This window comes from Penicillium canescens, assembly GCF_028828765.1.
Source record: "Penicillium canescens strain IBT 15451 chromosome Unknown utg000006l_segment0_segment0, whole genome shotgun sequence".
Classification (NCBI taxonomy): Eukaryota; Fungi; Ascomycota; class Eurotiomycetes; order Eurotiales; family Aspergillaceae; genus Penicillium; species Penicillium canescens.
The window spans coordinates 2,500,239-2,522,265 of record NW_026703968.1 but is presented as its reverse complement, the minus strand read 5'-3'; the positions used below and the strand labels follow the sequence as shown (position 1 = coordinate 2,522,265).

General features: G+C 49.7%; 10 protein-coding genes across 10 annotated transcripts; 3 read left to right on the top strand and 7 right to left on the bottom strand.

Annotated features, from left to right (window-relative positions):
• Positions 1 to 543: 543 nt before the first annotated feature.
• Positions 544 to 828, bottom strand: N7446_009923 (uncharacterized protein; the record flags this gene model as incomplete). Its single annotated transcript, XM_058518668.1, has 2 exons — positions 544 to 721; positions 806 to 828. 2 exons carry the CDS (start codon positions 826 to 828, stop codon positions 544 to 546), a joined length of 201 nt encoding a protein of 66 aa, XP_058369456.1.
• A 143-nt stretch (positions 829 to 971) lies between these two features.
• Positions 972 to 1,888, top strand: N7446_009922 (uncharacterized protein; the record flags this gene model as incomplete). The annotated part of the gene is made up of 3 exons (XM_058518667.1): positions 972 to 1,452; positions 1,533 to 1,625; positions 1,683 to 1,888. The coding sequence occupies 3 exons, from the start codon at positions 972 to 974 to the stop codon at positions 1,886 to 1,888; spliced, it is 780 nt and encodes a 259-aa protein (XP_058369455.1).
• A 282-nt stretch (positions 1,889 to 2,170) lies between these two features.
• Positions 2,171 to 3,147, bottom strand: N7446_009921 (WW domain-containing protein; the record flags this gene model as incomplete). Its single annotated transcript, XM_058518666.1, has 2 exons — positions 2,171 to 3,008; positions 3,062 to 3,147. 2 exons carry the CDS (start codon positions 3,145 to 3,147, stop codon positions 2,171 to 2,173), a joined length of 924 nt encoding a protein of 307 aa, XP_058369454.1.
• A 1,842-nt stretch (positions 3,148 to 4,989) lies between these two features.
• On the bottom strand, positions 4,990 to 7,740 carry N7446_009920 (WD repeat protein; the record flags this gene model as incomplete). Its single annotated transcript, XM_058518665.1, has 1 exon — positions 4,990 to 7,740. One exon carries the CDS (start codon positions 7,738 to 7,740, stop codon positions 4,990 to 4,992), a length of 2,751 nt encoding a protein of 916 aa, XP_058369453.1.
• Positions 7,741 to 8,878: 1,138 nt separating this feature from the next.
• Positions 8,879 to 9,958, bottom strand: pmp47 (putative peroxisomal membrane protein Pmp47; the record flags this gene model as incomplete). Its single annotated transcript, XM_058518664.1, has 3 exons — positions 8,879 to 8,994; positions 9,055 to 9,782; positions 9,840 to 9,958. 3 exons carry the CDS (start codon positions 9,956 to 9,958, stop codon positions 8,879 to 8,881), a joined length of 963 nt encoding a protein of 320 aa, XP_058369452.1.
• An 833-nt stretch (positions 9,959 to 10,791) lies between these two features.
• On the bottom strand, positions 10,792 to 11,789 carry N7446_009918 (Rab family GTPase YPT1; the record flags this gene model as incomplete). The annotated part of the gene is made up of 5 exons (XM_058518663.1): positions 10,792 to 10,986; positions 11,069 to 11,296; positions 11,352 to 11,399; positions 11,462 to 11,585; positions 11,779 to 11,789. 5 exons carry the CDS (start codon positions 11,787 to 11,789, stop codon positions 10,792 to 10,794), a joined length of 606 nt encoding a protein of 201 aa, XP_058369451.1.
• A 499-nt stretch (positions 11,790 to 12,288) lies between these two features.
• N7446_009917 (M1 family metallopeptidase) lies at positions 12,289 to 15,660 on the bottom strand (the record flags this gene model as incomplete). Its single annotated transcript, XM_058518662.1, has 12 exons — positions 12,289 to 12,883; positions 12,951 to 13,163; positions 13,221 to 13,663; positions 13,716 to 13,786; positions 13,840 to 14,050; positions 14,109 to 14,134; positions 14,185 to 14,301; positions 14,374 to 14,491; positions 14,554 to 14,775; positions 14,844 to 15,268; positions 15,338 to 15,507; positions 15,623 to 15,660. 12 exons carry the CDS (start codon positions 15,658 to 15,660, stop codon positions 12,289 to 12,291), a joined length of 2,649 nt encoding a protein of 882 aa, XP_058369450.1.
• A 386-nt stretch (positions 15,661 to 16,046) lies between these two features.
• Positions 16,047 to 17,497, top strand: N7446_009916 (TFIIH/NER complex subunit SSL1; the record flags this gene model as incomplete). The annotated part of the gene is made up of 3 exons (XM_058518661.1): positions 16,047 to 16,258; positions 16,314 to 16,649; positions 16,705 to 17,497. The coding sequence occupies 3 exons, from the start codon at positions 16,047 to 16,049 to the stop codon at positions 17,495 to 17,497; spliced, it is 1,341 nt and encodes a 446-aa protein (XP_058369449.1).
• A 307-nt stretch (positions 17,498 to 17,804) lies between these two features.
• On the top strand, positions 17,805 to 18,404 carry N7446_009915 (DUF5572 domain-containing protein; the record flags this gene model as incomplete). Its single annotated transcript, XM_058518660.1, has 2 exons — positions 17,805 to 17,983; positions 18,047 to 18,404. 2 exons carry the CDS (start codon positions 17,805 to 17,807, stop codon positions 18,402 to 18,404), a joined length of 537 nt encoding a protein of 178 aa, XP_058369448.1.
• Positions 18,405 to 18,759: 355 nt separating this feature from the next.
• N7446_009914 (Pumilio-family RNA binding repeat-containing protein) lies at positions 18,760 to 21,618 on the bottom strand (the record flags this gene model as incomplete). Its single annotated transcript, XM_058518659.1, has 7 exons — positions 18,760 to 18,976; positions 19,036 to 19,126; positions 19,189 to 19,468; positions 19,564 to 20,190; positions 20,247 to 21,278; positions 21,330 to 21,440; positions 21,508 to 21,618. The coding sequence occupies 7 exons, from the start codon at positions 21,616 to 21,618 to the stop codon at positions 18,760 to 18,762; spliced, it is 2,469 nt and encodes an 822-aa protein (XP_058369447.1).
• Between the last annotated feature and the right edge of the window lie 409 nt (positions 21,619 to 22,027).

Sequence of the window (22,027 nt, the reverse complement as noted above, 5' to 3'; positions counted from 1 at the left end):
TCGCTCTGAGTAATTTTCTTTCTTCTTTGTTTGCTACTTGGCTGACGTTTCCTCTTCACACGTCTTGTTTTACGAACTTATGGGATTCGGTTTCTTTTTGCGCATGATTGACTGCATAGATACAAGGCTATCTTTTGGGATAAAAAGTCCCGTTTGAATCAAAATTTCATTTAATTCAAATACTACCTTCTTCCTAGTAGGATTCGTAGATTGCATCGTTATTGTAAAGTATCATGCTCTGCAGGTGGCTTGCAGTTGCATAGTTGCATAGTTGCGTCGGACTCGGCTTTGGGCAACTCGCAAGAGAGTATGTCCATTGCACCTTGCCCTGCCATTATCCCCTTGTACATTTTAGAGTTAAAGATTCTTCCTAATAATGGACTCGTAGATCGTAATGGCTTCAATTCAACCCAGTCCCCTTGTAAATGGACGACCATTTCATGTAGTTGTACAAATAGAATATACAGAATTCAACAATTAATATGGATTCTCTTTGAGAGTATCCCAAACTCCATACCCCAGATCAATTATTGTAAGTCCCGATTAAACATCCTGGAAGTCTCCGTTCCACCACCGTTGTAACCGCTGTCCACCCGTCTGCACGATGGTTCCGTAGCTGATTTCTGATGCTTTCTCGGGGTACTTTTCACACTGATCACGGCGTATACGGGTGAGAGCAGCAGAGACACCCATGGTCAGGGCGAAGAGGGGATCCGCGATCCTGTTCGTACAAAGCATTAGAATGCCCGGTCTCATCCGGGACATGTAGAACAATGAAGTAAATATATTGGAAGATTTCCCATACCTGGAAATAAGGTAGACAGGCATGATGCGCTAGTCCCTGGAGCTGATGGTGTATTCAGTCCGAGAGTCGTGCATTGAAGACCGAAGAAGGCTACATCACGTGATGTAGACATTGCTAGCTGTGGTAATTGACGGCCCTCCATCGTCCAGTTCCCCTCATATCCGCCATGCATCTCTCTCTCTCTTCCTTGCTCCTGCTGGGGATTAGCAGTCTGGTTTCTTCCAGCTCCCTAACAATTACCATCCCAGTCTCCAGTCCCCTCCCCAACCCGCACGTCCTACCCGCAACCACCCATGCCACTCTCACTACGCTTCCCTTCAGCAGCAAAGACCACATCCTCTCCGCCTCGCTGACCCGCTCAGCTTCATTTGTGTTCCATGATCTGCCCTCATCTCGTCCAGATGCTCAACCCGAGTCTTACTTGCTCGATATCCGCTCCGCCGGCGAATACGTCTTCGCCCCCTACCGTGTCGATGTTGCGGCCGATGGAACTATTCTCGGTGTCTGGGAGACTTTCCGTGGGAACCCATGGGACAATCGTGGTGCCGTGAAGTATGTCGTGGATGTTGCTGCGAAAAAGCAGGTCGATGTGGTCGTCGAGGCCAAGGTCATTGCCCGGAGAGCCTTCTATGAGGAGCGTGCTAAATGTGAGATTGTCATTCCCCCCATCCACATATCTAGCCTGCTGTATATCCTTGAATTATGCTAATCTTTCATTGAATCATAGTCTCGCCACTGAGTCTTGTCAAGAACCCTATGATCTTGCTCGCAATTGTTGCAATGGGTCTCATGTTTGGCATGCCCAAGCTGATGGAAAACAGTATGTCCACCAGCTCTTTCTTCTCAATGATGTTTCGTGACTGACTTCGATACCTAGTGGATCCTGAAATGCGCGCCGAGTTTGAACAGCACTCTCGCTCCTCGCCCATTAGTGGTGCCACAAACAATGCCATGGCCGGCGGCGGTTTCGACCTAGCCGGGTGGATGGCAGGTACCTCTGCTAACCCCACGGCCAACACGGATGCAGCTCAGAGTGGTGCAACTGGTAGGGATACCAGTGGCCCTGCCCGCAGGCGCGGATAGATACCTATCCCCTTTAATTTTATCTACCGTGTGACACGAGATTTTGGCATTGTTTCATGACCGGTTGTATGATACATTACTATCTGAAGCTGCTCATAGCTCAAGGAATTCAAGTTGGAATCGAATGCCGTTGAAAAGGCTAGAGCAGTTTGAAAGAAACAAAAGCAATCCTCCCCAAACCATATGTCCACAAGCGCCTAGAATCCTCCCAGGCTGCGTGGAACAGAACCTGAGAGGGAAAAGAAAAAAAAAGAAAGAAAAAGCAAACGAGCAAAAACGAGCTTAGAAGTCACCTCCTCCGAAGTCACCTCCACCGAAGTCATCACCACCGCCGCCATAGTCATTGTTGCCATAATCATTGTCGTAATCGTGGTGATCCTCTATGGCATCAGCAATCAACATGCCACCGAGCAAACCACCACCGACACCAAGAGCCGCCGCACCGGCAGTTCCCATGCCTCCTCCTTGCTTGCGAGGTGGTTGCTGCTGATAGTATCCACCTCCACCCTGCGGCGGGTACCCTCCATATCCTTGCTGCGGGTAGCCATACCCAGGCTGTTGCTGAGGATAGCCACCGTAGTATCCACTCTGTTGGGGAGGCTGCTGGGAATACGAGGCGTACTGCTGTTGAAGCCTGTGCGGCCGACTGCTTGAACTCTTGCCCATCAGCTTGCTCAAAAAACCACCCTTGCTGCGTTTCTGTTCCGGTTCTGGCATCGGACTTTGTGACGACGGTCCCGGTGCGTACCCGCTCGGGCCGGTTGATTGCGGCCGTGATTGGTCGTTGTAATAGTCTGTCGATGCGCCGGGAGCTCTAGTGCCTCGTGTGCCACCCCGGGCATCTTCCTCGGCCTGTAGCTTGGCGGCAAGTCGGGCGTCTTCCTCTATGCTGGGGGTGTTGCTGCTCGGTCCGGTATTCACAGGGTTGTAGGGGTTGTTTGAGCCCATATTCTGCTTCTTGTCTCCGGCACCGGCAATTGCAGCTGGGTCACCGGGTCCGCCATTGTTGTATGATGGTGGGGGGGAATTAGGTGGGAGGTTGTGGTTGTCATCGTCGCGCTGGGCGGCAGTCTCGGGTTTCTCCCATTGCGATTTGCCGGTGGCGAGGTTCACATAGAACCTAGCCAATTGTTAGTATTAGTATTTGCTATGTAGTGGGAAACAGATACATACCATGCGTGATATCTCTCATCGTACTGCGGTTTCCATCCCTCGGGTACTGAGGGTGGGGGAGGCCCTGAAGGTGGGGCGAACGACATGGGAGTATCTGCAACAAAGATAATGTAGCGAGATAGGGATCAAAGATACAGGAAGAAAGGTTGAAGCTGAGGTCAGAGATAGAAAGATGAATGCAAATGGAAAGGAAAAGAGGGTCCTGTTTGTCCATCGATATATACTTGGGGATAAGCGGCGAGTGACAACCTCAGGCACCAAAGCAACGCAACCCGACTGCGCCTCGGTGGCTGTGCGATGATGTCATGTGAGAGTGTGTAAGTTACTCTTGGCATCACTTACTACCGTATCTCCGCTCCGCTCCGCTCCGAAGATGACCATGCACGCAGACTTGCCATTCAGCAGCGGAAAATTCACGTCCCTTCGAAATCATCTCTAAGGCCAATATATCCCCGAGTACGAGATCTATCCGAGGAGGATTCCGGATTTGTCTTAAATATCACGTCTATGACGAATCACGACGAAACCCCTAGCTCCGAGAGAGTACCTGGGATTTCGTGAATGCTGTGCCCGTGCACTGACTGCTCCATGAACCGAGTATACCGCGGAAGACACTGGATATCCAGCTATCTATCGCCCGTTGATGCTTCTTGCCTGGCTTCGTGTAGCCACCATTTTATGGCTTTCTGTTCCGGTTTCGATGACCTCTTAGATGAACCATTTCCTGGCGTCCGTAAAGGAGGGCCGGGCGAAATCTGCGGGTCGGCCTTTTAACTAGGCTTGCTCGCCCTTTGCCATAGTATTACCTCTGCTACGCCTGCTTAGGGTCGGGTTTGGACCCAGAGGACGACCGGCGGAGAAACCAGCAGGGCTGGGCATATCAGAGCATATTGAAAACCAATGGGATGGTGGATGATCCGCGCATGCGATTCGAGATGCAACCGAAGAGTCAGGCTCTAGTTCTTCCCAAGCTTTATCAGAGGAGAACATGTTTCTTCGGTACGTGTCTCTTTTGCGAGCACCGCATTTTCGAACTGTCATGAGACGACGGGGTTCGGGGTGGTGATATCTTCAAGGAAAAGAAGACGAGGTCGAGGATTCCCAATGTATTGTCATTGAAAGGGAATTCACCTCTTATCCAGAACTAGACACGATTTTAGTGCGAAACGGCGATGATCTTACCTTGTTGACTTGGCTATGTGAGGTAAGGCAGGGGCACCTCATGTTCTCCTGGTGTGCATAGAGGGCTGTTTCGGGACTCCGGTACGGCCTCAAGCGCATTCTACTCACTGGTAGGGCTAGACATCATTGCTAACAAGTTCCAGCTTACCACACTTACGTCCCTTTCTTTCGGGGAAAATGTTCTTTTATACTATATTTCCCAGAAGGCAAGAACTTCATGGACTTCAGGCATAAGGTCAATGTACAATTTAGCCACCCTTTTCCCAATGGCTTTCTCCGTAAAGCTATGAAGAAGTAGTGCACGGAATAAACAGACTTACAGGGCAAAGCGACTAAGTAGGGGCTAGGTGCGCAATAAAAAACCCCCGATAGATCACTGAGTAATCAGTGAGTAGGCTACTGTGCAATTTGTATAAAGTGTTCTGCCACTTATCATTTACTATGATTGGCTTTATATATGATTTTACCTCTGATATGTGAGAATAGTTACGTATGTCTAAATTGATTTGACAAGCGTCAAAAAACATGGGAGTCTCCTAAGATATACTATATCCGTTCAAATCAAAGGCGCCTATGTTATATATCAAAGTACGAAAAAAGAATGATTTGATCAAGTTAAATTATTGCTCAACGCATACACAATTATCATACATAAGCACCTAGCAACATAACACGCTGACATGACAAAGATGACTATTGTACTCCTTGCTAATGCGAGAAACGACAGAAGTTGAAGCACCTAGATTCTAGACTGTCTCCTGCTGAATATTAGGATCATAAGTCCCACTACCCGGCCACCAATGATCTTCTTCGAGGGCCTCCTCGAGTTCGGCAAGGTTGAATCTGGGCGGTGATAGTGAGAGACTCAAATCCAAGCTCTCACTAGCTGTCTCACCATCCGAGTCGAGAGTCAAATCAACGCTTTCGGTATTCGTAATCAATAGCTCTAAAATAGATCTCTTTTTCTTTCTGCGAGGGCCATGATCTTTTCTCTGGCTCCTCTTTCTCTTACTCGACAGAGAAAGATTCGGAGAAGACACAGGCGAGCGGCTTGCCCGATAACGACGATCGGCGGAGCTTTCGGTGCTGACACGGACTGGCAAAGAAGTGCATCTCCCATTTCGAACCTGAGCATTCTTGATTTGATTGAGGATCTCACAACGTTGATTCGCATCAAGGGTGGGACGGTCTTGAACTGGCGGACCATCGAGCTGTTGGTCTTGGTACTTTTGAAGTAACGGGACATTGCCGAGCTGGGTATAGGGTGTGTTGTCTTCGAGCTGGCGGGCCCACGAGGCAAAAGGTCCAATGTAGGCGGGACCTTGGCCCACACCAAATAGATCATGTCGCACAAGCTGACCAGACGATATGAGATCGTTGGCAACTTCGGCGCCGTTTATTTGTTCCTCTGGGGGATATGGGGCAGCCTCGAATTTGAAATCGGTGATTTCAGGGTCACCGCAAGGTCCTGAGGACAGCACATGAATCCCTGTTCCGGAATCCCCCACGAGAATATGAGATTTGTCATGCGAGAATTCGGCGCACATAATCCCTGTGTCGAAAGAGGCTGTATTCTCAAGAAGAACATCCTCAGGTGAGCGGCGGATATCCCATCGTTTAAGCACGCCATCTGAGGCGCCAGTGTAAAATTGGTCCACCGAGGCACCCCATAAAGCCACCCTCACACCGACGTCCGCTAGATCTCGACTTCTTTCGTGATCAATCGGGACAACGGGCTCTCCGTGACGGAGCTGATGAAGAATTTGATCCCCCTTGCGACTATCCCACACATATGTCACACCGTCTGTGCAGCTAGCTGTGACGTAAGTGCCAGTCGCATCTGTCGGACAAAAGGTCACCTCGTTAACATCGAGCGCCGGACAGGAAAATTCCATAACAGCTGGCACACGCTTCGAAAAATCACAATCCAGACTGAATACGCGCACAATGGATTTGATACTGGTTCCAATCCCTTTCATCCGTGCATTGTGTGCACTTACAGGGCTAGCTGTTGCAAATTGTGGCAATGAAGAATGCCACTTGATATCAAAGACATTTTGTGAATATGAGGTTCGGAGGGGCTCGAAACATGATTCACGAGCTTGCCATAAGCCCAAGTGTCCCTTGTAGCTTACTTCCTCACTAAGATCAGCCATACCTCCGGCTAAAAATTGCTTTGTGGAGGGAGTATGTCCCCAAGCTAGGACAGTTGATGTGAAATCAGCATCTGAATTGTATCGAGAATCCCGATCAAACGGAAGGGCCGTCGATGTGACATCTGTGGGATCCCGGGTATCCCAAAGTAGGATGGATTTTGTTCCAGTTGCTAGGATGCCAGGACCGATATTTGAGACAGACATAACTTCAACTCGAGAGTCATGTTGTAAAGTCTGGATACAGGGAGTCCTCGGGCGCGAAGTATCCCAGATCTTGACAGTCTTATCCCAGCTGGCGGTGAAGAGCTTGCTTCCCACCCACTGCATAGCAGTGACGCTCATAAACAGATATGGATCATTCACAGGTGAGAATGTTGGGCGGGGGATGCAGTGGTCCGGGAGTTCCTTCAAACGACTGGTTTGAAGATTGCCTAGGACAAGGTTGTTCCTTTTATTGTACTGCATATTATGTTCGTCCACATCAGCAGCGGATCCTGCCGCGAATTGGGTGCCATCAGGAGACCAGGCCAAGACAAGAAGATCTTTGGAAGCCCCATTCCACGTCTTCCATGGCCGTAGATCCGAGATCATATCAACGTCAATAGGACGTTGTCTTCCCAGCTCCCGACCAAAGAGAAGCTTTTGGGTATTCGTGCGACGTGGCACAATGCGACTCGGCTGTTGTGGAGGCGGTTTTGAAAGCGTGTCAGTTGGCCTTGGTGTGCCACGATTTGTCTCAGGCGGCTCTTCAGAGCCAATTCGAATGCGCGCGTAGTAATTGGCCGGCTGGGCTCTCGTGCGACCAGAGCGACGAACCGAGAGCTGATCCATTGGAGAAGCTGATCGGGAGAGAGACTGTTCTGAGTCTGGGCACACGATAGGGAAGGGATCAGGGAGAGGCGGAGTTTGAGACGAGGGTATCTCCAACACATCGTTCTTATTTGCATTTGGGATCGCAACTAGTTTCCTCGGTTTTGAACGCGTCTCGCGACTGTCCCAGTCCTGGGGGATGTCTGAGGAAGGAGCGACCTGCGTATGGGAAGGAGCGATGGGTGTCCCATTTTGGGAAGGAGCGACCCTGGGTTGAGATGCGAATGTGCTTTGTGAGGAGCTCTGTGGGCCTTCGCTTTGTGAAGCTTCACGCTGCCGTACATCTCTCGCCTTAGTGTTGAAAAGAGGTTTTAGCTCTGAGCTTCTAGATTGCGAAGAGCAAGCTGAAAATTGCAGCAGCAAGCGCAAGGTCTCTCGCTGGACGTCTGGATTTTCCGGGATGCTTCGGGCTGTGAGGCCACGGAATATAGGGAGTTGGCCATTGATGTTAGAGATGCTTTGAGGCATCATAGGCACTGGGCTCAATCTGAAGAAACCAAATCAGCCATGGCTCGTTTGAAAAGAAGAAGGGTAATATACCTGTTTCAGTTTGCGAGTAACGTCGATTCTCACTCACGTCTGGCTTTGGGTAATTCCAGAGTGAGAGAGACATAACATCGGCCCTTTCAATTTGTATCACAAAACTGTGGTCTTGTCTTTCGCCCAAATGTTTAAGCCCCTAGGCTTCTATCCTCTTGTTTCGGCGCAAGCAAGTCTGTCGTTATAGTTGGTATGAAAGAAGATAGATGTATCTCCTTGGATGAGCCTGCCTCTTGAGGACTCGAGATGATGCTTCTGCTAGATTCCTAAATCCGAAGAGCCAAAGCCAATGACACGTTGAGCAAATGATGAGCTTTCGAAGCAGTCACAAAGAGTCAATCGAGAATGCGATGATCGAAAGGTGGGTTGGCTAGAACATCTGATCCGTCAGAAGTTTCCCATTCGGAGGAATCGAACCACAGAAAACGGAGAGAGGATTGTAGATCGAAGACAATATCAAGCCTTAAAATATCAGTGGCAATGTCTGAATATGTGATGTCTTGAAGACAGAAAGATACAGGAGACTCTGTGGAGTAATTGAGCAGAATCGCGTCCAGACGCGATAACGCGGAAGAATCGCGTGGGCGGTAAGGCGAGGCGGTCAGGAACTATAGCAGCATCTCGACTTCTCAGTTCAAGTTGAGAAGGGGTTATTGAGAATGCAACGGCTGTAAAGCAAGGGAATAAGAGGCTAGTCCATGAACTATACTGTATAAGAAGCTCATTGGGGCAATTGGGGCAGCAAATACTGAGACAGGGAGAGGATCAAAATGACTTCAGATTAAACTACATAGTTGCGGGGTATCACTTCAAAGGAAATCCCCAAGAATATACATGGGCACAAAGCCTATGCATGGAGCGAAGCACCAAGTCACAGTTTTTACAATGTGAAGCAAGAGCAAAGCCCACATCCAGACAAGTCCCTAGGACTAATGAGCAGAAATGAGCCGACATTGGTTTCTTGCCACTATATGTGGCGAGAGAAGAGAGGCTCTATCACAAAGCGCATAAGAACTAGGGCCATAAGGCATCGTAAAAGCCTTGAAGTCCGGGAAAGGCGGTTTCTCGCTTATTTGCCGAGGCGGCCTCTCTTGCGGGCAGAGACCATCATATCATACAGCACATCTTTGAAGGCAAATAGGAATGCGGCAGTAATAGCACTCTGAGTGACCTTAGGACCAATGCCTAAAGAAAAAGACAAGAGTCAGCGAAAAGCAACCAGACATACTCTATAGAACGTCTTACCCTTGTAAAGCCCCTTCCATCCCTCTTCTTGAATAATCCTCTTCAAGCTTCCATTCAAACTCTCCTTGGGACCATCCTTGCTGGCCACATGCATCCTGCTCTTAATGGTGATATAGGGATAGGTGATGCTGGTAGCCATGATCTTGCCGAGCGCACCCAAGTAGAATGCATCCTTGGGTGTCATCCGCCGGCGGCGCTCTACAATGTTCTTTAATTGCTCGAAGATGGTGTATTGCAAGATTGGGTTGATCACTAAGACCAACGCCGGGAGGACACCAGCGAACAGGGCCTTGGGGCCCTCCTCTCGAAGCAGGTCCATGAGGGTGCTAAGGGTGGATGCCTTTGTCTTCTTGGCACCGGGAAGGGCTTGCTCATCGGCCTCAGACTTGCGGGCAGTCATGCGAGTGTTGATAACCCAGATCGGGTTGGTGATTAGCACGGTTGCGCTCCCTGCAATAGCACCAGCAATCATAGACTCAACAGTCGTGAGCTTCTTGGATGCTCGATTTGATTGAATTGCTGCCTTCTCGAAGGCCGAACGAGTAAACTCGTACCAGTAGTAGTATACGAAGTTGGTCACGCTGATCCCGAACAACGCGGACTCCAGACCCGAGTAAAGCCCGGAAATACCCTCCCTCTGCACAATGCGGCGTACAGCATCAAGGGTGGTCGAGTGTGCGCGCTTCGACTCGACCTGGGCTCTCGTCGACAAAGTGATCAGAGGGTATCTAGAGTGGAGATGGGGTTAGCGACATTCGTAGGAGTCAAAAGGCGGGGAAGCGCACGTCAAGACCATTGACAGGATTCCACCTCCCGCACCAGACAGTGCGTGCGCAATGTTGTCACTCTGCTGGACAGCAGCAGATGCTGCCGCCTTTCTCTGTTCTGCTCCTGGCTGGGACATGGTGAAAGGAAGGAGGCTGAGGATGACGGGGCGATGGTAAGATGACAGATGACAGGCGATATAATGCGCAAGAATCAAAAGGAGTTCAAGGGGGCAAATGGGTGAAAGATTAGAAGTCAGGAGTCAGGAATCAACCTAATACAGGGAGCGAGAATGATTCGGCTGGGGGACGTTCATGACGTTTTGCCGAATGAAGTGTGCCTCGGCTCCCGCCCAACTCCACTTCCGGGAGTAACTTATAAGGGTGCATCTGTTATAGTAGAGCCTGAGTTCGATCTTGGGCTGTTTCACATGGTATCAGGTGTCTCCTTTCGAGCATATCGATATCTCATACTTTCTAAACATGACATTTGCATGTGATTATATCAGCGCCTAGGCACCACAGCTCTACATTGTAGTTTACAGTTTACAAAGGCCGTGGCCGAATGCTCAAGTTCTCGCCATTAGTCCATTCACAAGAAAAATCCAACGTACAATAAGAAAGCGAAAATAGAAAATAAAGAGAAGACACGGAGAGAATGATGGGCCAAGGAAGTCAGAGACGTGGTCAGAGAAGCATGAAAACGCAGAAGCCAGCGATAATCGCATACGCAAAAGCAGAAACGAGGACAAAACGCAGGCCGTCTAAAGCAAAGTGAAGACGAGTAAGGAGCCCCAACGGCACTGTCGAGTTTGCTGGCCCCGTAGAGAAGTCTCCGGGCTCGTCTGGACCATGCCATGTTTCAAAGAAGTTTGACAAGCCTGCCGATTAAATACCACGCTTGGAAACCCTCATTTCATGATGTAACATTGCGCCAAATGGAAGCACCGCACCACAGAGAATATCGTGTCATCTAGCAGCAGCCGCCTGCAGATCCGGACTGGACACCTTGCCCCTGGCCAACCTGAACAGTTGGCTTGTTGTTCACGGTGGCCGTTCCCATGCGCTCCTTGATCTGTCGTGCCATCGTCAAGAAAGCCTGCTCAACATTCGACGCGTTCTTGGCGGAGGTTTCGAGGAACGGAATTCCAAGGCTATCGGCGAACTCCTATAACGGTGCAGACAAGTTGGGTTAACGCTTTGATTCTGATTGTAGGCACCGGTCTTTAAATCTAGCCCGAACAGCATACCTTGGCCACAGTGTATTCCACGACCTTCTTGTCCTCCATATCACTCTTGTTACCAACAAGCAGCTTGTTGACGCCCTCGGTGGCGTACCGGTCAATCTCCTGGAGCCACTGCTTCACGTTGTTGAAGGAATCCATGTCGGTGACATCGTAAACCACGCAGATTCCGTGAGCGCCCCGGTAGTAGGAAGATGTGATAGTGCGGAATCGCTCCTGGCCGGCGGTATCCCACTGCATGACGGTTAGCATTTGCCTCGAAATTATCTTGTGTCCAGTATAGCCGTACGATCTGAAGCTTCACAGTCTTGCCATCGAGTTCGATTGTGCGGATTTTCTACAGCAGTCCATATGTCAGCACCCTTGTAGGCCAGATACCCCGCGGATTCCAAGACGTACGAAGTCGACACCAATGGTCGAGATGTAGCTTTCGGTGTAGGTATCGTCGGCAAACCGGAGCAGCAAGCAGGACTTTCCAACACCGGAGTCACCGATGAGGAGTAGCTTGAACAGGTAGTCATATCTATTTGGATGGGTTAGGCAACAAACGCAGATCGGCAAGTTTGGGGGTTCGGTTGAAGGAAAATCAGGCGACGCGACGATACTCTAAAAATCAACATCACATCAGTCAGACGCCACGCACTGAGAATTAGGATCCAACCCGGACTCCTTTGGCGCAAGGGGAATTTGGGGGAATCTCCATGAAGGCTTACCACTCGGGATTCATTATGGGCACAGGAAACCGGTAACACGGAGAAAGAGAAGTAAGTCGAGGACCGAGTCCAGAGGAATATAGCCAGGAAAAGCAAGTGATGGAAGAGTTCGAAGTGCTAAGTCGGGGGAGGGGACAATGATGGAACAGTCGCCTGAAATGATAGGAGGTGCAGGTGGCCAGACGCACCTGATGTGCAGCTTTGTTTCACGTCACAACCCACCGCTCCTTTGGGTCAGGAGTATACTATAAAAAGCTAGAGGAGCCTCTATAGGCAGTTTGATTTACTGACTTGTCTGGAGATCTGCTTGAAACAGGTTGGATAATCTCATGTCACCTGCTTCCCCAACTGACGCTATCCCGTGCTAAACTCCGCCTCGTGGGTGGATCTAAATACTTTTTGAGGTTACAGCAAACAGACGAAGCCCCCGCAAGATAAGATGTGACAGAAACGAAAACTCCATTGGATTCAAAAAGAAAGAGTATTACTAGACGATAGATCCTAAACGTGTATTTAAGCGTAGCCGTGAGCCCGCAGCCATTCGAGAACCAACGCCTCATCGCGCTCCTTGTAGGATGCATTAGTTCGAATGTTGTCCGCGACAATGACAAGAGCGCGGTCATAGGCGCCGGTGTCTTTGTCCTTGAAGAAGGCCGTGATGTCATCACTGATCTGGTGATCGGCGAACTTTGATAGGCCCATGCGAACAAAGCGCTCAAAGACAACGTTATTGAATGACAGTCGAGTAGAAACAGCAGTCCAGTTGTCCTTGATGTACTGCCACAGCAGGTGGCGGACCTTAGAATTGGCGGCCAAAGACACAGCGCCGCTGTGGATGTCCTGGACAGCTACCTTATCCGAAAACACAAAGTCCAAGTACTCCTGCACTAGGGCGTGATCCTTGGTGCGACCAAGAGCAGACAGGCAGATCTCCTTTCCATCCACGGAGTCGGTCCGGAGATATTCCTCCTTGACGGCATCAAACTCCTTACGGCCACCCTCCGACACATTGATGCTGAAAATAGTCGACCGCAAATTGGTGTGGATGGCATTGACATCTTTGCCCGTAGCCCAGAGGTCGAAACGGCGTTTGGCCTCCGAGACAAAGCTATAAGAGTTGAGACTGTATCAGAATAGACGCTCAACATATTTCAGGTATAGAAAGAGGTACTTACTCTTTGTGGCCAGCATTGCTTGCCATTGCAATCAGCAACTTCCGGAGTTGCACAATGAGGTAGTCCTCATTGGTCTGGAACTCCCAGCCAGCCCTTTCAGCGGCCGGTGAAGCCAGCTTGAGAGTGAACTTCTTCAGTCCGTCGGCGACCTGCTCGTTCTGGGAGAAAACCGAGCGGAGATTTGCCAAAGATGAAGAGATCTGAGACCAAACACTGTAGATGGAATTATTAGGTAAAATAAACCTAGATCAGAGGGGGTAGGTTCCTCACAGGTAATTTTGTTCATCCTTGAACCCTTCCAAAAGAGTCAACAAAGCAGGCGTGGTGCCTTCTCCGGAGACTGCAAGAGCAGTTGCATCACCTAGTAGACCGATCTTGTCTTCGGTGCTCAGCAGATTAAGTGACTGACCGAGTTTGGCCAGGTGGCCAGGGGGGTAGTTAGTGCGATAGAACCCAGATAGGTCCTTGTTAATCTTGTAGAAAGTGTCCTCGCCAACTCCACCAACGGTGTCAGATTTTGCGGTGAGAGCACGAGTATCGACAGTGGCCAGCTTCGGTCCGGACTTGATGCCAAGAGGAATCCACCACTTTGTCTCATCCTCCTCGGGCTTTGCATCGCCAGTAGACAGGAATCGGTTCTGTCGAACGCTGATCTGGCCAGGTTCCTCTGCCACTGTGACAACTGGGAAACCAATCTTGCGGATCCAGGGATCCTTGGGTAATTAGTTAGATATCATTCCTCTCCAACAAAGGATCAACACTCACCATGAAAGAATGCACATCCTGACCAGAAGCCTTGCTCAAGGCAGACCACAGGTCATTCGTGGTGGCATTTCCTATAAGGAAAATTAGCAAATATTTGCGGTAACCTTCTTGTTCCATGTTTTACCGTATGCATGAGACTTGAGATAGTCCGCAACTCCGCGCAAGAAAGTTTCTCTGCCGAGGTGAACACTTAGCATACGAATGACAGAGCTTCCCTTCAAGTAACTGATATGATCGAAGATTTGGTCGACTTCGAGTGCATTCTTGACGGGGACCTCAATTGGGTGGGATGCGCGCAGCGAGTCGAGATGAAATGCTTGTTGCACACCTTCAGCCTGTGATAACGTCAACATTGGTCTTGGCAGGGTGTTTATTACCTCGGGAATTGCGTACGACGAACTGAGACCAAACGTTCCATTCTGAGTGCACGTCAGATATACTGGACACATAGGATAGAATAAGAACTTACCTGGGTAGAAATGATCAACAGCAAGCCAACCCACCCAGGTTGCGAATCCCTCATTCAGCCACAATTCATTCCACCAATCCATAGTGACAAGGTTACCGAACCACTGGTGAGCCAGCTCTGTGATGTATTGGTCAGCTAACACTGGTTCATTGATGTCTGGAAGCCTGGGGACAGATTGTGGGGACTAACCATGAGCTACAACGTAGGCGATACGGTTCTTGTAGCGGTTGTCAGACTTTCCTTCATCGAAAAGAACGGCGGTGGTTCGGTATGTCACTAGACCCCAGTTTTCCATGGCTCCCATGGCCTAGAGGCGGAATAATTAGCACAGAAAGGCTTCAGAAAATGTGGAAAATGACGGTCCCTTACGAATTCGTGAACAGCCAGGAGATCAGCCTTGGGGAGCGGGTACTCGATCTCAAAGACCTCGGAGAAATAGTCGACCGTACGGTGAGCACATTCCAGCGCAAAACGAGCCTGGTCCTGGAGACCCCGTGTGGTATAGACGCGGACAGGAATGCTCTTGCCCTGGTACTTGCGCTGGGTCATGGCCTCAACATATTCAAAGTCACCAACTGCCCAGGCCAAAAGCTGCACGTAGAAAGCTTGCGTTAGTGCTCCGGAATCCCAGCAACTCATTGAATCTGGGTTGTACTGACATAGGTGCTCATCACCGGGGTCTTCTCGAAGGTCACGAACTTCAATCCGGGGTTGCTTCCATCTCTTTCCGACTGAACAGGCATGTTGCTCAACGCAGTCTGTCCTTTCGGGACTTCAATCTCGAAGTCAAAGGTAGATTTCAAGTTCGGTTCGTCGAAACAAGGGAAAGCCCGGCGTGCATCACAGGACTCGAATTGAGTGCTCAACATGTAATAAAATTCGTCTTCCTTGGGAGTATCGGCAGATGGCTCTCCAACAGGCTTATACTTTGAGCGGTAGAAACCGGACATAGCATTGTTCATGGTACCGGTGAAGTTGATCGACAAGATAACGTTTGCAGGTGCGATTTCTTGCGAGAAAGCAAAGGTTACTCGCTCCGATTTCTTGTCGTAGGTAATATCGGACGATTCGGCCAACTGACTACCTAAGTGACAGACCAGTGTCAGTGTCTTCCATGCTCTATGTCATGTCGGAAATGCTCTCCCATGCATACCGTCTTTCCCTAGAATCTCAGCAGTCTGCACTTCGATCTCCTTCGAGTTCAATACAATCTCGCTGGTAGGGCTGGTGACCTTGAGATCAATCTTGACAGCTCCTTTGTATTCCCACGAGCCACCAAACTGCAAGTCGAAGAGGGAGACGTGGTAGTTGACAGGCTTGGCCCTATTACGGTGTTAGCTCTTTGCCAACAGGCATATTACAGAGAGAAAACGAGTGATCAAATATAGCTGTAGGAGATGGGAACCACCCGAGATATCTCCAGTGGGGATTCACTCACACGTCAGGAAGAGTTTCTCTGTCTTGGGACGCCATCATGCGGGCTTCAGCGGAACAATGTCTAATAGGGGTAAAATTGAGGTTTATTCTAGCAGCTGGTGCAGGTAGACGAGAACGCAATCGAGGGGAACGCAAGTAGGAAAGCGAGGAAAAGAGAGAAGAGGAGGGGGAGGGGCGGAGAGAGACTGGACGGAAGGCTTCAACTGCTACGCCAGCTCGTCTCGCAACGGATCTTCTCCCCCACATCGGTGGGTTTAGCTTAACCGTCTACGGCTATCGTCGGATACCTGAAAAAGAAAACGACGGTGGAAGGGAGGAGGAACAGAAAGGAAAGAAAAGAGTTTGCATCTTCAAACGGAGCTCCGTCGGAGCTTGGACCCATTTTCAACGGGTAACGATTCCGCCTCCTTCACACAACTGCAACTATGGCCGACTCCGACGAAGAATATGTGGGCGAGGTAACAGAGGATGAAGATGATCTTCAGGTGACTCGAGGCGACACACGGGCCAGGAAAAGAAAGCAGCGCGGAGGCGCAGAATGGGAGCTATCCAGAACCTGGGAGACTCTGGTGGAAGGTGCAGATGGAACCATTAATTCGACCGTCGAGGGCCTTCTGGAGGCAGGCAAACGGAAAAGGTGAGCCTCGTTGATTGATTATCCGTCTCGTTGCTAACTTGTTCCCATCGCGCAGGCTATTGAAAGATACGACACCACTGCAGCGCGGTATCATTCGACATCTCATCCTCATAATCGATCTTTCACAGTCCATGTCCGAGAAAGACCTACGACCGACACGGTACCTGTTAACGCTTCGATATGCCCAGGAGTTTGTGAGAGAATTCTTTGAGCAAAACCCCATTTCCCAGCTCGGCGTCCTTGGACTGAGAGATGGTCTTGCCCTTCGAGTCAGTGATATGAGCGGCAATCCAACGGAGCATCTCGCGGCCATCCAAGCGCTAAAAACACAGGATCCCAAAGGTCTTCCCAGCCTCCAAAACGGATTAGAGATGGCACGTGGTGCGCTTTTGTATGTCCCCGTGTCGGCGACAGCCTACCCGAACAAAACTAATCCATGAATGTAGCCATACCCCGAGCCATGGCACTCGTGAGGTGTTGATCATCTTTGGGTCTCTCCTCTCCTCTGACCCTGGAGACATCCACCAAACGATAAGTACCCTGATCAGCGACAAGATCCGAGTTGGGATCGTCGGTCTCGCCGCGCAGGTTGCAATCTGCCGTGAGCTTTGCACCAAAACAAGTGGCGGGGACGAGACAGCGTATGGAGTGGCACTGAATGAACAACACTTTCGAGAGCTGATGATGGACGTAACGACACCCCCGGCTGCTTATTACCAAAAGGAATCTGCGAGCTCTTTGCTAATGATGGGGTTCCCTTCTCGTACAGTGGAGTCCAGCCCTTCTCTATGCGCATGTCATTCAAAGCCCTCGCGAGGAGGCTATCTCTGCTCACGATGCAATAGCAAAGTGTGTAGTCTTCCTGCGGAGTGTCCATCCTGTGGACTTACATTAATTCTCTCAACTCACCTGGCACGCTCGTATCATCATCTATTCCCCTTGATCAACTGGGTCGAGGTGCCGTGGCGTCGAGCCTCGCAAAGCTCTGCTTGCTTTGCCTGCGGTATTTCTTTCCCACCCGTTCCCCCAGAGGATCAATGGCAAGGGACCGAGAACCATACCAAGGGAATGAGTGTGAGCAGTCGCTACGAGTGTACAGCGTGTCAGAACCATTTCTGTATCGACTGCGATCTCTTCGCACATGAGGTCGTACACAACTGTCCTGGGTGCCAAAGTAGAAGTGCAAGCCTGCACTCCGCGCCCAAACCAACAGCTGATGGCATGGATACCACAATCTAGGGCTGGTGATTATTTCAAAATTGCATGGGTTTGGCGTCACTCGCGGGATATCCCATTTATCTTCATTTTCACAAGCCCAAAGGGCGGCATGGAGCAAGGCGCCTGTACGTACAGAAATACAACAATCTAAAGAAGCGGGGAAGGAAGAGCACAAGATTTGAACCTATAGTAAATTCTTCGCATACACTTTGTAGGATACAGAGTTGCAATCGGTGGTTCGATATAAGGTCAACGGGCCTCGGTTAGCTTGACTAGCCCCACGCCGCCTCCGCATCTCAGGTATCCTTCAAACATATATTCCTCAACGATGGCGCAACCTTCGATTCAAGATTTCGAGCGAGTACTGTCGTATTCTTTCCATACAGATCCCGAATTTGCCAATGGTCTCTCAATCATACTCGGTCACCCCGACACCCCCGCCACTGAGGCAGAGATGAATCGAGATGATGACCTTGTTTTACAAGCAAAGTGTTTCTTTTACTCACGGTATAGTTGCATTCTATGGGTTATATAGATATATTTAAAGACTAATATGCCACTGGGCCACAGAAAAGAAAAGCTCGCCCCAGCGATTGACTTTGCGGTCTTCAAGTCATGGTTGGCGTCACAGTCAACGGGAAAGTCCCAAATTCCAGACAGCCAGGAAGACTCGTCGCAGACATCTACTGGCTTATCCCCAGAACAGAACATGGCGGGTTCAACAAATGCAGAGCCCGCTTATCCGTCGTCGTTTGCGCATATTGTGGAACTGATCACTACTGGACAACCAATTCCCGGAATCCAGGACATACCGGATACAGTGTTGACTGGACATGATATCTCAAGCGAGAAACCCCGACGACGGAAACCCTGGGAGAAGGAAGACCTGGAAACCGCTCCCAGTGAGACCGCAACTGGTGCTCCCTGAGGTACTCGGCGATATTGAGATAAGATTAGAATATTGGAATAACGATATCATTTTCTCTGTAATTAACATGACACGCTGAAAGCTTTGATCCATCCGACTGAATAGCACAATGATGATTGGGAATAGCAAGCCAATCTGATAAATCGGCAAGCAGTAATGACTCGCAAGATTGATGAGCAGTTGGATTGAACAATATTGAATGAACGCTGGCAGGTAATGAGACACAAGCTGTTAGACCTGGAAACAGGGTAAAATGATTAACGCAATCAGTAACATGGGGGGATTTTTTTCTTTTTTTCGTTTTTTCGTTTGTCGTTTTTCTTCGTGGACGATCAGAGGGCGTCAAGAGACAGACTCAATGGACGGGAGCATAATTGGGTCCCCATTGATGTCCACGGCCGAATCGACCACCGGGCTGGCTCGTGGTAGAAAACTTGTCTTCATTGAAGTTGTTGAAGCGACCGATTTGCATACCGGCACCGGGACCTGGGCGAGTAGCATGAGACGGGTTACAGCAAAGCATAGCCACACGAGAGCCGAACTTGGAGCCACGAAGGGAGACCATGTGTTTTCTGATCAAAACCAGGTTAGCCTTGAAACGGTTCAGTACTTGAGCTGGGGTAAGTAGTACCTGATATGACTGGCCACAACCTCTCGTTGGTGTGACGGAGCATTCATCAAAATCCATTGGATAAGATAATTGCCATACTGGTCTCCCGCTACTAAATATAAGTTAGTATTGTGCTTTTTATGTTGTCTCTGGGTCAAGGTCTGAGCAACTTACTATCAATCAATGGCATGCGAGGTCGGTCAGAACGCCCGATGCAGACGCGAGTGAGATACCGATCCATGAACTCCGTACCTCCGATCTTGAGGCATTTTTCCACGATCTTAGACGCAAACTGATCCATGCTATAATCGACAGCCCAGTGGAGAGCATGCTCCACAGCACGGCTCTTGTCATGAGGAGCACCGTGCTCACAGATGTGTTGGATGCACCAATTTCCGAATTGCCCATGAGCGAGTACATCAATCTTTGCCAACACTTCTTCAATTGCCGGTCGCTTCTAACCATTAGTATTCGTTGAAAGAATAAGTTACCCAAGAGAAGGGAAATCCTCCATCGGTATGAGACGCTCAAGGGGTCAGGGACACTCACTTTTTCATCCTCGACGCAATTTTCAAAGATGTTTTGAACAACTAAGCTTCCCGTCTCCCCCAGAGCAACCTCGTGCCACATTCCCTGTAGTGCCTCGTTCACTTTGATCATCACCTGTGGAGGCTCGCCACTCCACCGAAGCTCGAAGAGCTTTTGCCAAACATGACAGGAATACCGATGGATCACCGTCTCGGGAATTCTGCGAAGAAGCTCATGCACCATGAAAGCTTTGTGTTCCTCTGGGACACAGTCAAAAGCCTTTTGAATCACATGGCAGCCAAATGGATCCATGCTCAGATTTAGTGTATTGCCTCTGATTGCATTGGCGATGGCAACAACCTGCTCTGGGGTTCCGTGCTCAAAACAGCGTTGGACAAGGAAATTTCCAAAGCGATTGACCATGAGTGGGTAGGCTTGGTGAACAATTGCCTCGATGATATCATGTTTCTGTTCGGTTGTGCCGACTTTCAGCTTTTGTTGCAAGAAAATCGAAGCTTGTTGATCGTTACTGCAGACTATTTTGTCTACAATATATTTCCAATCACACGACACGTTCTTGTCCAGGAGCCGTCGGTAGTTGAGAGGCTCAAGCGGCGACACGTATGTTTGGATGGAATTGCCGCTCGTCTAGAAAATATCAGAGTAAGTTCAAACGAAGGATGCATGCTGACCCGGATTCTTACCGCGGAAGTGGACCAAGAGCTATCATTAGCACTAGAACCCATGAACTCACTGGCAGTAGGAGAAAGAGGGCTTCCAATTGCCCGAGGATGGTAAGAAGGCACTGGGTAAAGGCCGGCCTGTTGTAAAGCACTGAGAGGCCTCTTTGCGGGTGACGTCGTTGACTTCGGGGTCTGGTCACTGGAAGATGCAGAAGAGAAATCACTCCAAGGAGTGGACTGGGTTGGGAACAGAGACCCGCCACGGCTGCATTGAGTGTTAATGCGACGAGGTCCAGTAACTGTGCCTGCGGGAAACTGCGTCTGGTCGCCGATGGGGCCCGAGTAGAACCCGCATGGACTGGCCGATGGTCTCGAAAGAATTCTCTGGAATTGCAGAGATGAGGATCCCGTGAACGGAGGATAGATACCAGAAGTGGCCCAGAATCGGCTAGGATCCTGGCTTGCGGGATTGTTAGAGGCCAAAGAAGGCACACTGTAGTCCCCGTCGAGAGCAGGCTCAAGACGTGCCCACGGCCCACGAGATCCACCGTAGGGTCCTGTAGACAATGGCTCTGAGATATCAGACTGTGAGTCGTCTTGGCCAGCCCAAGAATCTTGGAATTGGCCGAAAGCAGACCTCGACCCATTGAAAACGTTCTGCAAGGGACTGATGGTTTGTTCTCTTATCTCACGACTGCTGAAATCTGCCTCGGATGGGAAACCAAGAGCTTGGTCCAAGGTATGCTTTATCACGCGGGTCTGGGCGAGCTCTTGCTCCTGCAAAGCTATTTTTGAGTTTGCAGCCAGCAGCTCTTGCTTGAGACGACGCAACTCCACCGTGTTATCCTCCTGGCTGTAGGGCTGATGAGGAACTGTGGTGTATGGATTTGGCAGTGATTTGAGAATTGGGGCGACCTGGGACGGTCCAGAGGAAGGTTCAGCTTCGGAACGCGTGGTTTGGATAGATTTGGGAGAGAGATTTGCCAGTATCCTCTCAATATCCGATGGCTGTCCACTCAAAGGTTCAGCTTTGATGTGATCTAGCTTCTGCTTCTGGGATTGTGAGATCACATGCACAAATAATCGGTACCATGAGAGACACACCTTGCTCAACGAATGCTCTGCCCCATCACTAGATGAAAGTTGCGTATTTCCATGACGAGAGACTTCCATAGGACCAGAAGAGCCATAGCGAGTAGTTGGGGTTTGGTGTCCCTATAATGAGCGGCACAGTCAGCATGTGATGAACTCATTTCAAAGCCGTCATGTGAAAGGGGCATACCGATTGTTCGTGTCCAAAAGAGAGAGCTCGCACATCGATGCCATCATGGGGAATAAAGTGTGTTTCGTTACCTATGCGACCAAGGGTCGAAGGCCCGCTTAGGGTAGACATTTTGTCAACTAACAGAGATGAAAACAGAGACAGAATCAGAAAAGAGAAACTAGAAAAGACGAAAAGAAAGAAAATGTGAGAAAGCCGCCGAGTGAAGGTTGGGACAGAGAGGCTTGTTGCAACCAAGTGAGTTTACATGCAACGAAAAGGATTCTGGGCAAATTCTCACGAGATGACAGTAAACATTTGGGGATTTCAGGAGATGAAGTTGAAGAACATGAGATAAAGAGAAGAGAGAAGTGGGAAGGAGAGAAAGAAGTGAGGGCAAGAGTAAGAAGACCAGGAAGGAGCACGAGGCAAAGCTGGAAACAGCAACGAACATTTACAGCTCTACGAAACCACGGGTTTAACTCCGGCAAGGTATTCTATGCATTTATTGGGAATTCTTCGTGTTCCTAAACTAAGTATA